Source organism: Peromyscus maniculatus, chromosome 5 (assembly GCF_049852395.1).
Source record: "Peromyscus maniculatus bairdii isolate BWxNUB_F1_BW_parent chromosome 5, HU_Pman_BW_mat_3.1, whole genome shotgun sequence".
Lineage (NCBI taxonomy): Eukaryota > Metazoa > Chordata > Mammalia > Rodentia > Cricetidae > Peromyscus > Peromyscus maniculatus.
This window is the reverse complement of record NC_134856.1, coordinates 124,270,967-124,285,683: the sequence shown is the minus strand read 5'-3', so window position 1 is coordinate 124,285,683 and position 14,717 is coordinate 124,270,967. Positions and strand designations below refer to the sequence as shown.

The following is a 14,717-nucleotide window of genomic DNA, read 5'->3' as shown; positions in this document are numbered from 1 at the left end:
TGTGTGAGTATGTGTGCACATGTATGTGTATGTGTGGGCATGTATGTGCATGTGTGAGAGTGTGAGTGTGTGCATGCATGTGTGTGTGCATACATGCATTAATATGTATGTGTGAGTATGTGTGCATGCGTGTGTGTATGTGTGGGCATGTGTGTGAGAGAGTGTGTGTGCATGCATGTGTGTGTGAGTGTGTGTGCACACGTGTGTAATATGTATGTGTGAGCATGTGTGTGAGTGTGTGTGAGCGTGTGTGTGTGAGTGTGTGTATGTGTGAGCATGTGTGTGTGTGCACACGTGTGTGTGTGTGTGTATGTGTGGTCATGTGTGTGAGAGTGTGTGTGCATGCATGTGTGTGCGTGTGTGTGAGTGTACGTACATGCATGCATGTGTGTGTGTGTGCGCGCGCGCGCGCGCGCGCGCGCGTGCGTGCATGCGTGCGCATGTTGGGAATTGAATTTAGCACCTTATTCACCGGAAGCAAGCACTTTGTCACCCAGCCCTGCAATCCTTTCTGATAAACCACTAGATGCATTTCCTAGGGTTCTGTAAACTGTACAAGAAAATTAATTGAACCAGAGGAAAGAGGTGACAGGAACCTTGTTTTAATTAATTAACTAATCCTGGCTTAAATAATTAATTTAATTTTGAGCCACGCTTTCCCTATACACTTCAGGCTGGCATTAAACATGCAATCTTGCTGTCTGTACCTCCCAAATGCTGGGATTTACACATGTGGACTATCACACTTGGGTGTAGAATCAGGAATGGTTCATCCATTCATTCATTTGGTTTTGTTTGTTTGTTTTTTAAATGGTGCTGGGGATTGAGCCCAGGGTTGTTTGTGTGTCTTACCATGAAGCTATTTCATAGCTTATTTATTTCATTATTACTATTTTTAATAGAGCCCTAGTTTAAAGCAGGTGGGTCAGAGGCAGGCAGGATGACTTGGGCTTGCAGTTACCATCTAAAGCATGCAGGTTTGTATGTGGAGGCAGTCCTGGGGCTCAGCCCTCAGCCTATGGGACCTGCCACCAATTCCAGGCTCATCCTGTCAAAATGAAATTACGTTAGAGGACACCCAGCTGGCGTTTGCTGCTACAGCTGAGGCTTGGTTATGGGTGGGGGAAACCCCACACAAGCCTGACATCGGAAGTCTGCAGTTAGAGAGTGAGCAATTGAGCCTTTTCCTGTGGCCTCCCAAGGGCTGACCGTGCAATGGGGACTGGCTGGGGATGCGGGAGCTGATGGTCGGGGCAGGTTCTAGTGTGTGGGTGTGGGGACAGGTAGTGTAGGCAGGTGACATCACGATCTGACCTTTGAGCGTTTCATATCTAGCTCTGTGTGTGGGTGTCTGTGCTTAATTTAGCATAGCTGTTTGTTTCTTCTCTGAATGGGCTTCCGGAGTTCAGACAGGATGTCAGGGACTGGGATGACAGTTGACAGGCAGTGGCGGGGAACTTGGGGTTTGCAATGCTTATGGCTTAATAATACCCCGGCCTTTATCTCTGTCATCCTCGTCAAACTGTCACAGCATTGGTGAGCTTGGGTGGGGTTTCCTCTTTAAAAATAACACCTGCTCTGGTCCTTGGTGCCCGCAAAGCAGTGACAAGGTGGCTTTCCTACTCACAAGGAGCTGCTGAGTTTCTCTGAGCCTGGGGCTGGCTTTCCCTTTCAGGAAACCAAACCCGAGGAGGGCAAAGGGTGGCGTCTGGAATTACCGAGGTGAGTCAGTGATAGGGACTTCTGAGAGAAGCCACTGGGGGTGTGGTCTCAGTTCAATCAGGTCAGAAACCTGACCCCCACACACACCCCTCTACACTCATCCACACACTGCCAAGCTTCCAGAATTGTTCAGGAGGCACATGCTTCTGCTAGACGCTTGCAAGGACAAGAGCTGGGGGCCATGAGCACACATGTGTGCTGAGCATGTGCAGAGGGACCTAGGTCTGAGGGCTTCACATGACTAAATTCCAAACTCCAGTGACAGCCGCAGAATCAGATGGCAGAAGATCTTACCTAAATGCATTTATGGTGTGTTTGAGGGTTTTCGTATCCACACAAGCAGAGCTTTTCTGTCAGTGGCCGTTAGAGGTGAAGCCGAGGCCCTGGGGTCTGAAGAGCTTCCTCAGTTCCTTCCCTAGAGTCCCCTGTGGAGTTGCTCTCCCTCTCCTCTGCCCTCCGCAGTCTACAATAGGATGGGGAAGTGTTGATATCCATTCCTGGCTGCCAGCTGTCCCCCTGGGTGGCGTGTGGGAGGGTGGAGAACATTGTTAGTGGACTTGTGGAGAGTGGGTGGTATCTGCTCTGTAAGTGACATGTGAGTGTGGGGTGATCACAGATGGGAACTGCTGGGTACTTGTCATTTATTTGTTTTTAAGATTTGTTTCTTCCTTTTCTTGTTTTCACTTGTGAGATACTGGGGATTGATTTAACCTAGGGCCCCCTACACTCTGCATGTGCTCTCCCACTGAGCTCTACCCATCCCTGACCTCTTTTACTATTTTCATTTTAAGACAGGATCTCACTAAATAGTTCAAGGCTGGCCTTGAATTGTAATCCTCCTATCTCAGCCTCCTAAATTGGCTAAGATCACAGGTCTGCTCGGCAGTGTTTTGTTTGATTTGGTTTAAACGAGGTATCACAGAAAGGCTGGGGATTAGTGGCAGGAGGGGGTGGGGGGGCAGAGGAGGGCCCTGTTAGCATCCCATCTCTTTTCTCTTTAGGGTGGCAGGGATGCAAGTTTACCCTTGGCATGTGCTGTCTGTGGGATTATGTGTTGCTCTTGGAGGTTTTAGCCATTTGATAGGCTTGCAATCCTTTCCAAGAGCTGATGTAACAAACCATAGAGGGACTGACTTGTGCCGACCAACAGGAATTGATTCCACATTTGCAAGGCAAAAGCCAGGGAGGTCCAGGTGCTTTGATGGTGGTCCTTTCCAAAACTGAGAGGGTCTGTGGGGGATCTTGGTGAACAGCAGCATCCCCTCATGTCTGTTTTAAATTTTGTTTATTTGCCTTCTTGCCTTTCCTTCCTTTTCTTTCTTTCTTTCTTTCTTTCTTTCTTTCTTTCTTTCTTTCTTTCTTTCTTTCTTTCTTTCTTTCTTTCTTTCTTTCTCTCTCTCTCTCTCTCTCTCTCTCTCTCTCTCTCTCTCTCTTTCTCTCTCTCTTTCTCTCTTTCTCTCTTTCTCTCTTTTTTGAGACAGGGCCTCACTGTGTAGCTCTGGCTGGTCCAGAACTCACTCTGTAGACCAGGCTGGTTCTAACTCAGAGATCCGCCTGCCTCTACCTCTGAGTGTTGGGATTAAAGGCATGTGCTGCTATGCCTGGCCTCTATTTTAATTCTAAATGGTGGTCTCCTTTGTGTGTATGTCTGTCTCTAAATTTCACCCTTTTATAAGAACACCAGTCATGTTGTATGGGGCATATCTTAAAGACTTAATCTGAGCTAATTTCACCTGTGACAACCTTTTGTTTTCCCTTTTGGTTAGGTTTTTAAACGAGCATACCAAGTAGCAGGTTTTATTGTGGAATTTTTATCTATACTTTGTTCTTTTTTGTCGTCTTTACTGACTTTCCTGTTCCCCTGCCTAACTCCTGCTTGTCCTCTGCCCCCCGGGACCCCCTTTCCTGCTTCCATGTCACACGTGTTCCAGTCCTTCCTTCCCCTAGACTCCCGTTTCCAGGATCATTCCCTCCTACATCATGGTCCCCATTCTGGTTTCATTTTTTTTGTTTTGTTTTTGTTTTTGTTTTTCGAGACAGGGTTTCTCTGTGTAGCTTTGCATCTTTCCTGGATCTTGCTCTGTAGCCCAGGCTGGCCTCGAACTCACAGAGATCCGCCTGTCTCTGCTTCCTGAGTGCTGGGATTAAAGGCATGTGCTACCACCGCCCGGCGCCTTTCTAGTTTCATGACCTTTCCCATTTGTATGCATGTGCACACACACACATTAAAAAAAAAAAATCTAGGATCTGCATGTGTGAGAAAACATGCAGTATTTGTCTGAGTCTGGCTTAAGTTGCTTAACATATGATTTTTAGTGCTATCCATTTGCCTGCAAGTGTCATGATTTCATTTTTCATTGTAGATGTCTTAAATTAATTGTGTGTGTGTGTGTGTGTGTGTGTGTGTGTGTGTTACATTTTCTTTATGCATCCATCTGTTTGATCAGGCTGGTTTATTAGTAAACAAGACTGTTTGGTCCATGTCTTTTTATTGTGACTAGAACAGCAATAAATGTGTATACCCAAGAATCTCTGTGGTGGGTTGACTTGGAGTCCTCTGGGTGTATACCCAGGAGTGGAGCGGCTGGGCCATGCAGTAGTTCTGTTCTGAGTTCTTGAGGAACCCTGTACAGATTTCCATAATGACTAGACCAGTCTACCCCCGACCTCACTGGATATGGTTTCTCTTTTCCTGTAGCCTCACCACCATTTGCAGCCATTTGCTATCATGACGTCAGCTGTTCTGGCTGGGACAACTCAATTTTCAAATACAGTAGCCTTCACAGATGTAAGCAGCTAGGGCGTCAGTGGCTCTTGGAGAGGCACAGTCCAGCCCATCGTGAGGACAGATAGAGCTTTGTTTTGTGCTCTCCTTATGTGAGAAGGCCAGGGGAATGTAGGTTGTAGGGTCTGATGGCCAGGGATGCATGGCCACCAACGCCAGACTGTCTCTGTGCAGTGTGTCTGCCATGCTTCCATTTCAACAAATGGGCAGATTAAAAAGAAAGTGATTTACGGCTTCAGATAAGTGTGCATGCGTGCATGCTTGTACGTGTGTGTATGTATACATGTGTGGGGTGTGTGTGTAAGAGAGATTATTCTTTAACATTTGGCTTAGTATAGCTCTTACCTAAATCTAAGGTGCTCCTGTTGCTACCTTATTTTTACTCTTTGGTACAGGGCAGTGGTTCTCAACCTTCCTGATGCTGCGGCCCTTTAATACAGCTCCTTACGTTGTAGTCACCCCCCAACCATGAGATTCATTTTGTTGCTACTTCATAACTGTAATTTTGCTACTGTGAGGAATCATAATGTAAATATCTGTGTTTTCTGATGGTCTTAGGTGACCTCTGTGGAAAGTTTGTTTGCCCCCAGGGGTCAAGGCCCGCAGATTGAGAACCCCTGTTATAGGGTCTCACTATGGCACTTAGGCTGGCCTTGAACTCATGGTCCTCCTGCTTCAGTCTCCCAAGTGCAGGATTACAGCACACACCACAGTACTTGGCTTCTGTTGTTATTTCCATCCCTGTGAGTCCGTTTGTCTGTTTGAAGTTATGGAAACATACTGTTATTGAGGAAACCTTAAGAAGTTAGGATACTGCTGCCTGTAAGTCTAGATCTAGATGTCTTCAAATGATTCAATAATTGTCCCTGCAGGGAGTCTACAAAGACCCATTGTATTTTGGATATTAAAAAAATTACTTTGTAGCTTGCTCCATCCATCTAATAAATATTTATTCAAGCTTTGCTGTGCACAAGCCACTTTGGTCAATGCTGAGTCTTTGGGTTTGAGATCCGAGTAGCTGAGTGAAGCAGACGTAATTCGAGGCAGTGACAGAAGGGGAGAGGTGGTCTACACCCCGTGGCTCTGGATCAATCAAGGCAGTCTTCGAAACAACCTCATGGAGAGCAATACAGTCCCTTCTCCTCAACCTACATTTTAAAAACACAACAGAAAGTCGCCCGGAAATGGAGTGTTTTTCCTTTGGTAGTTTTGAAGCAAACACATGCTCACAGTACTGGAGGCGAACTCCAACAGGAGGCAGTGTATTGTTCCACTGTTTCACACATGACACAGAATGTTCAGGAAGTTCTCTGCAGTGATACTGGGGTGATACATGTTGGTTTCTCTCATTTAAGCAGATGAAAATGGAGGTTCTGGGTATGGTCTAGTGGACAGAACATACAACATGGACCTCCTGCAACACAGGAAGTCCCTCCCTCCAGGGGTGGATGTAACTGGCTAGCCTGTGTCCAGTACCTTTGGAATGACTATTCCTGCCCTTGGTCCTCACTGCTCAGTCTGATGCCTTTGGTTCCATTGTTGGCCTTGCATCATTGTCCCCTGAAATGGCAGTTGACTTAGTTCTTATTGCTGTGATGAGACACCATGACCACGGCAACTCTTATAAAGAAAACATTTAGTTAGGGTGGCTCACTTACAGCGTCAGAGGTTCAGTCCATTATCATCACGGTGGGGAGCATGGTGGCGTGCAGGCAGACATGGTGCTGGAGAAGTAGCTGAGAGTCCTACAGCTTGCAGGCAACAGGAAGTCGACGGAGACACTGGGTGGTATCCTGAGCATAGGAACCCTTGAAGCCCGCCCCCATGGTGACACACTTTCTCCAACAAGGCCACACCCACTCCAACAAGGCCACACCTCCTAAGGGTACTGCTCCTTATGGTGGCCAATTACACTCAAACTACCACAGCAGTGAAGACCATGCAGCTAGGTCCAAGACAAGCAAGTTTGACCTTCGATGGTCTTCACCCCTTTAGCATATAGGAGGTCTTCTCACATCAAGTCCCAAGCCACCTCCGGGGGCTCTGAGTGTTTCAGGATGGACTGACCTTGCCACAGCCTCTGTTCCTTTTGGCCTCTTGTTCCTTACAGCTGACCTCCCAGCCCCTCTCCCTGACCTCACCAGGCCTAGTTAGTTGCACAACCAGGCGATTGCCTCAACCAGGCCTCAGTACTATGTGTCAGTTCCCTTCCTCCTAGGTCTTTGGGTCATGCTGAGGGCCAGGGATTAGGGCCTAGACAGCATCAAAATCCCTGCCAAGGTTGGGGGATGCTTGCCACTCCAGCATAAGAGCCCGCGTTCAGATCCCAGGTACCCATGTCAAGTTGGGCTTGGCAACATACATCTGTGGTTCCAGCACTTGGGGTAAGGATTGAGATGGTGGTAGAGACAGGAGGATCCCTGGGATGTACTGGTTAGCCAGTCCAGTCAAAACAGTGAGCTTCATGGTCAGTAAGTGACCCCATCTCAGCAAAGAAGGTAGAAAGTGATAGAAGACACTTGAAGTCAACTTCTGGCCTCCACATGCACATATGTGTGTTTACATGTGGATACAGCACACACATACTAACACACACACAGCCCTTTCCATGTCGAGGGCTGTAAGCATCGGCAAAGGAGAAAGATTTTCAACGTTAGACTCACTTGGATTTGTTCCTCCTTTGCATTCCCAGGGGCAATGACCCTGAACTCCTTTCAGGGCCCTCTGGTTCTGAGAGACTTTAATGTCTGTTAACAATCTGGCCAGGATTACCAAAGGTGGTCCCAAGCAGGAACATCACAGCATCGGATTGAATTGGACCAGCCACAGATGTGAGCCCCCCTAATGTCAAGACAAGGCCTGGGGTTTGGGCTTCACCCACCTGGTTCATCATGAGGCCTAAGACACTGTGCCCTGGAGGGCCTGCTTGTAGGTGTGAGACCCAGATCCTGGTGTACAGTTCCCTTTGCTAAACAATAACCAGAGCTCCCCATGCCTATGTCTGCAAACGGTCTGCAGGCCACTCACTTTCCATCTGGGAGTCTGGAATCCAGGGATGGTACAAGCAGAGCAGACACACAATAACAACCCCAGGAACCAAGTCTGCGATAAGAGTTGGATTTGTGACAGGCATGCCAGGTTGACAGCCCGTCACACTCCCAGTCACATCCAGGTGCTGGGAGAGCAAAGCCACCCTGTGTGAGTGTTGGGAGTGGGTTTGTGGTCACTGCCTGTTCTAATAGGAGCTTCAGCTTTGCTAAAGAGTGTGATCGTGTGGCTGGAGATGCAGCTCAGTTGGTCTTTGCTGAAAATGCATGAAGCTGGGGTTCGATCCCCAGCACTCATCACAACTGAATGGGGAAACGCCTGGGAAAAATCAGTAAGGAGATCATGGCCCAGCTGGACATTCTAGACCATGGAGGGATGTGTCTGGAACAGTATTGGGTGGTGGTGGTGGTGGTGGTGGTGGTAGTAGTAGTATTTTTTCTGCTTCACTCTGGGTGGTGGCTTTTGAGTCACACCAGGGTGATTTAGCAGCTCAGTGGCTGTACATGCTCCAGAGCCAGGTTTATGTAAGCTGGGAAGTATTGCTGGAAGACCAGGTGGGAACAAGTGTGATGTCTCCATTAAGCAAACTTAAGGCAGCGGCCATGACTTTCGACTAAATCACATACCTGCTCCTCAATCCTCTAGGCACCATGAGAGTGCTGTGGGGGAAGGGTAAGCTTTGTGCCCAGTGTGACAAGAACTGCCGAGAACCATCCAAGCTCTCATAGTTGGCTGCTTTATCTTCTGTGGACCACAAGAAACCAAGGCTCAGTACAACAGACAGACGGCCCGACTTAATGGCTCTGCCTAATGGATTTTTTTTTTTAACTTTACTATGGTGGGAAAGCAGTATACATTTAGTAAGAAGCATGCTTAGAATTTTGGTTTGGGGTCTTTCCCAGGCAGTGATAAGCACCCCAGGGCTCTCCTGTGATGCTGAGTGGTGCTAGCAAACAAAGCTCTTGGCCAACCCCACGGTCATGACGCTATACGATTATCTTCCGAGTGTCTAAGCTGGAATGTTCCACACTAGGCACATTAAATGGTGCACTCTTCACCTTAGGATATTTTCGGTTTACAATGACGTTACGGGGTGGGACATAAGCATGCTGTAAGCTGAGGAATGTCTGCTTGATTCTTCAGGCAATCCCTCTTTTGCTTACAGTTGGTCCAAGTTGTCCCAGGTTGCCCTCACGTCTGACTCCAAGGTCAGAAGGAGTCATTCCAGCCGGCTTTGTATTCCAGCATTTAAAATTAGCCCTGCTGTAGAGAGCCTTGGGCTCTGTCTCCACAGGCGGGGCTGGCTGTCAGCTTTACCCACAGAGCCTATCAGAGGGACAGCCAGGCTCTCACCCCCAACCCTAGGTAGACGCCTCACCTTCCAAGGTTGCACCGAGAATTTGTACATTCCAGGACAGTTGAGTAGCAGAAGTCGCCGACTTTGCCTGTAAGTGCTCCGAGGAAGTGTTGAACGTCACAGTCAACGCCATTATGAGCAACATACAGGGAGGCAGCAGAGACTGCCCCTCTTGGCATCTGTGAGGAAGGCTGCATGTTGCTATGGCATTTGGAAACTTCCATTTCCTTTTTAGAATTGCTCTCAATATCCTTATTTGGTGGAAGACCAGTAAGAGAAACACAGTGAGGGGGTGGGGACTTGAGGCACCCTTTCCTACAAGTGACTAACAGGTGCAGGTGGTACAGACAGAGTGGATGTGCTGGACAAAGGCATGACTCACATCCTGGGTGGGATGGAGTGGGATGGTGCGAGGTTTCATCACAGCACACAATTCAAAATGCACACAAATTGTTTATTTCTGGAATTTTCCATGTAATATCTTTGGACTGTGGTTAGCCATGAATACTGAAACTGCAGAAACCACATTCAGATAAGCTATACAGACACGTGTTTCTGTATCTCCCTCCTCAAGAGGGAACTCACCCACCCCCTTGTCTCAGGTCCTCTGTGCTTCTTCAGCTAGCTGACCCCTCCTCCACTGACCTTTTCTGCGGCCGTCATGGGGTAGTACTTAGCTTGTGACGTGGTCTCAAATGTATGCTGTCGCACGCCCCTGGCCCGTCACCTATTCCATTGCTTCCTAGGGACTTTGCCTGGAGAAGTCGCACTGGTTAGAATGCAGTCATCCACACAGAATCAGTGCCTGTCACGTGTGGCGACAGGGGCAGCATGCACAGCAGTAAGGCCAATGAAATAAGCCAGGCACAGAAAGACATGTGCCACGTGATCTCATGTGTGAACACTAAGAAGGTTGGTTTGGGCTTGGGGTGTGGCTTCGTGGTAAAGTGTTTGCCCAGCATGCCCAATTGAATCCTGGATTCAATTCCACAGGAAAAAATAAAAAAATGAAACACTTTCCAGGAGCTGGAGAGAGACATGGGGCAGGCTTCCTTTCAGATCTCTCAGGAGGAATCAGGTGGGCCTGCATTTCTAGAATCTCCAGGCTCTAACACTGTGAGACTATAGTACTTTGTCCCAGCAGCCCTTGCCAACTAACATGTCTTTCACCTTGAATCTTCTCTGACCTTTGGTAATGATGGAAAAACCAGTGAACGGCTTATGTTAGCATCTAGGCTTAAAGTTTAGGCACACAGGTTCCCAAACTCTTCCTCTTGGATGAGCAAATGTTTGCCACTATCTTTACCACTTAAAGCTGGATGGCTCCAGAATTCTGGAAGTTTCTTCAGCCGTGAGCAGCCAGAATGTGGGCGGAGAAGGTGAGGATAGGGGATGTGGCGGCGGCCAGTGGTGAAATGAAAAGCTTGGCATGCACGTGGGGTTTCTGAAATCCCTTACCCAGATTGGCAAGACAGACACGTGACATCATGTCAGACTTCTCCTGTCTCTTCGGATCCCATTTCCTTGTTCTGGCTTGAATCTGAAATGCCCCCAACAGGCTCATGTTTGGAATGCTTGTTCCCCCAGCTGGCGGCACTATCTTAGGAGGCTGTGAGAGTTGGGGGGCGGGATCTGGATGGCCAGAAGCTGGTCACTAGGGGTATGCCTCTGAAGGTCATACCCTTGCACTTGGTTCTGGCATGGTCTCTGCCTCCTGGCTAGTTATGATCTGAACAGCTACCATTAGGTACTCTGCTATGCTACATACACACGAGGCCACAGACCCAGCCTCTCTGCCATATTCTCCCTACCATGATGGATGGAAATCCCCTGAAGCCACGAGTCCCCTGGAGAATTAATGCTGTAAGGTGTTTGGGTTAGACCAAGAGCGACTTACACCCAGGGCTTCTCTTCCACCCACATACATGTGTATTTGTGGCGTACATGTGATTCGATGGCCCATGGCAGGGGTGTGTCTGACAGATAGCTCTGTCTAAGTAGGTCACCACGATGGGCTGGGGAGATGGCTCAGTTGTAAAGTGCTTGCCGAAGAAGCATGAGGACCCGTGTTTGATCCCCAGAACCCATGAAGAGCTAGGCATGGTGACACACACGCTTGTGATACCCAATGCTAGGAAAGCACAGACAGGTGGATCTCTGGGCCTGGTTGACCAGCTAGCCCAGCCCACTGAGTAAGATCCAGGCCAGTGAGAGTTCTTGTCTCAAAAGCAAAGATGAACACTGCCCAAGGAATGTCACCTAAGCTGGTCCCCTGTCCTCTATGTGCATGTACATACACATGCACGCACACCTTTATACATATATGTACCCACATACAGGCATGCTCACGTGAAGGTCACTGTGAGACTCATAGATGTCCATAGCAGCCTGGTGTGATCCTTGGCTGCTGTTCTCCCCACTTCCTGGCCTGGTCTGGCAGTCAGTACCTGCACCCCAGGCTCTTGTGGGCTGAGTGGCTTTCTCAGAAGGTCTGTCCTCCTGCACTGCATCTGCTTCCAGCTTAAAGCCCAGGACCACTGTGTGAGCCAGCCAGCTTCCCACCTGACCCCAAGCTAACACTTGACTGTGTGATCCAGCCAGCTTCCCACCTGACCCCAAGCTAACATTCCACTGTGTGATCCAGCCAGCTTCCCACCTGACTCCAAGCTAACACTTGACTGTGTGATCCAGCCAGCTTCCCACCTGACCCCAAGCTAACATTCCACTGTGTGATCTAGCCAGCTTCCCACCTGACCCCAAGCTAACATTCCACTGTGTGATCTAGCCAGCTTCCCACCTGACCCCAAGCTAACACTTGACTGTGTGATCCAGCCAGCTTCCCACCTGACTCCAGGCTAAAACTTGACTGTGTGATCCAGCCAGCTTCCCACCTGACTCCAAGCTAAAACTTGACTGTGTGATCCAGCCAGCTTCCCACTTGACCCCAAGTTAACATTTTACTGTGTGATCTAGTCAGCTTCCCACCTGACCCCAAGCTAACACTTGACTGTGTGATCCAGCCAGCTTCCCACCTGACCCCAAGCTAACACTTGACTGTGTGATCCAGCCAGCTTCCCACCTGACCCCAAACTGACACTTTACTTCTGTGTTTGCTTTGTTCTGGTCCTGCAGGGTCAGTCTGCATGGAACCAACAGGCTGGTTCTAGAGCACAGTTTTGGAAGCCACAGCAAACAGACATGTGTTTGAGCTTATTTATTTACTTATCTATCTATCTATCTATCTATCTATCTATCTATCTATCTATCTATCTATCTATCTATCATCCATCCTAGGGACAGGGTCTTGTTATGTAGTTCTGGCTGGTCTGAAACTTTCTATGTAGTTCAGACTGATCTGGAACTCACAGAGATCTACCCACCTTTGCCTCCTGAGTGCTGGAATTAAAAGTGTGTGCCACTGCACTTTGGCCTATGTTTGAGCATTATGAATATAATTTGAAATTGATTCCATCTAATGCTTCAAGTCTTTGAAAGGCCTGCCCCTGCTAGACTGGAGTCTTCAGGCTGTGACATCATTAGTCTCTGGTTCTTGGCCAGATTGGGCCAGGAACACAGCTGGGCTCGTCAGCAAAGTGGACAATAGTGTGTGTGCCAGCTCCAGCATGGTGGCTTTGATTCCCTCTTCCTTTGTCTGTCCTGTGTCCTTGTCCACATAATTTTCTGCTTTATTCGGTTGAACAAACAGATACCCAGCCTTCCTCCTGCCACCTAGCACTCTTCCTCTTCCTCCCCCTCTTCAGGAAAGGTCTCATGTAATACACACTGGCCTTGAACTCATTGTGTAGTTGAGGATGACTTTGAACTCCTGTTCCTCCTGCTTCTGCCTCCTGACCAGCACACATCTTCTCACCATGGCTTCTATGCTCTGCTGCTCTCCAGGGATGCTGCCTTGAGAGGTCCGATCCACACAGTTGTGTCACGCTCCAGAGGTTCAGATGGTCTGCTGTTGGACATATGGTCAAACCTGTGCCCCATGTGGCCTGACATTGCTGGTCCCTTTAAGCTTAGACTTCTATCTTGGGTGTTGTCCAGAGGCATGATGATTCCTTGTTGTAGACTAAACCTCTTGATTCTGCAAAAATAAGGACAGTGCTGTTTATTTTAAAGCAGGCCTGTTAGCAAGAGTCCAGACCCTGCTCACTCCTCCTCCCGATCCTTAGCTGTAAGAGTCTTTTCTTCATTCCAGAGCCATGGCTTTGAGAGGCCCAAAGTCAAGGTGTTGCCAAAGGACAGGAGATACATGCTCTGGGCTCTGGGAAGTCTGCAGCAATAGCATCCTTAGGTTGTTTTAATTCTGTGGCTATTTGGATACAGGGATGCATCAGGCAGCATCTTGGTCTCTTCAGATTATGGGCACAGTGCAAGGGCAGAACATTGCTACTCCAGTTGAGAGAGATCACAGCCAGGGCAGCCTGAGATCTCATTTGGATGCATGTTATTTCCTCCTTGCCCAGCTGTGAGTAGGAGAAGTCCATCAGGGCATCTGGCCCCCTAGGAAGACAGGATCTGCTGAGTGTCTGTAAGATTGGAAGGCTGCCAGCCAGGGACACTGGAATGCTAGCCGCTACCCTCTCTTACTCACCAGCGCCAGCAGCTACTAAGGTTATTGCTTTTACTATGTTTAGTCTCAGCTCATGGATGCAGGTGTCCCCATGTCACCCTGTTACTGACATCAGTACTGTCATAGCAGGATTGATGTTTGTATTATAACCAAGGTGTGTGTGTGTGTGTGTGTGTGTGTGTGTGTGTGTGTGTGTGTGTGTATGCAGGTGCCTGTAGAGAGTATCCGGTCTCCTGGAACTAGAGTTAAAGGTGATTGTGAACTGGATACTAGGAACATTGTGGATACTGGGAACCAAACTTGGGTCCTCTACAAGAGCATTAGGTCCTCTTAACTGCTGAGCAATCTCCAGTCCCACCAAAATGTCCTTTTAAAAGGCTAGATGGCCAGGTATAGTGGCTCATGCCTTTAATCCCAGCACATGGGAGGCAGAGGCAGGTGGACCCCTGTGAGTCCGAGACTAGCCTCATCTATCTACATAGTGAGTTCTAGGACAGCCAGAACTACAAAAAACAAACAAACAAAAACAAAAGCTCCCAAAACCTCAAACCAAACCAAACAAACAAAAACCGCAAAACACCCACAACCACCACCACCACAACAAACCAACCCTCCTCTCAAAAAAAAAAAAAAAAAAAAAAAAGCAAGAAAGCGAGCTATATGGCTGAAATGAAATGAAATGCAGAGTGCAGATGTCTCTTCAACCTGACGGCTGAGATTCTTTTGCATGTAACTAGAAATGGGGGTTGCTGGGCCACACTGCATTGCTTTGAAATATGCATGCATTGTGGAATACATGTACTATACTCTCCCTCACTGCTCCCTTCCCCCCTCGCCCCCCCTCTCTGTGTGTGTGTGTGTGTGTAGAACTCTTAGTAGTTTTCAAAAAAAAAAAAAAAAACGTATTTTTATATATAAAGCTTGAGTTCATAAAGAACTCTAAACTCAGATATTTTCTTCTTTTCTATGGAATAGATGTTTATCTTGGAACAGGTCAGTAATGTTTGCTTCATGTCATTTGAATGAGATCTGTCATTTGCAAGAATATCAGATTTCTTGCTTCCACAGGACATTTTCATCCCAAATCTTACCAGCTCAGAAACAAGGAAAGTCCAGACCTCTAGGTCCGCAGAGTAGCATGGCTGCAGAGGATGAGGAGCTGACGTCATAGTGGGCCTTGTAGAGCTTTGGAGCTAAAGGCAGGGATGTATCTCAGGGTCCAG

General features: G+C 48.1%; 1 protein-coding gene across 3 annotated transcripts in view; it reads left to right on the top strand.

Moving 5' to 3' along the window:
- Nucleotides 1–14,717, top strand: part of Gfod1 (Gfo/Idh/MocA-like oxidoreductase domain containing 1) — a 103,469-nt gene that overhangs the window by 27,077 nt on the left and 61,675 nt on the right. Inside the window, exon 1 of one of the 3 annotated variants that reach the window (XM_076573238.1) lies at nt 8,011–9,990. The exons of the other annotated variants lie outside the window; for them this stretch is intronic. Coding sequence (XP_076429353.1) covers nt 9,951–9,990 — 40 coding nt within the window. The 5' untranslated portion in view covers nt 8,011–9,950. Of the gene's footprint in view, nt 1–8,010; nt 9,991–14,717 lie in introns of those variants that run through there. 3 annotated transcript variants of the gene reach the window in all.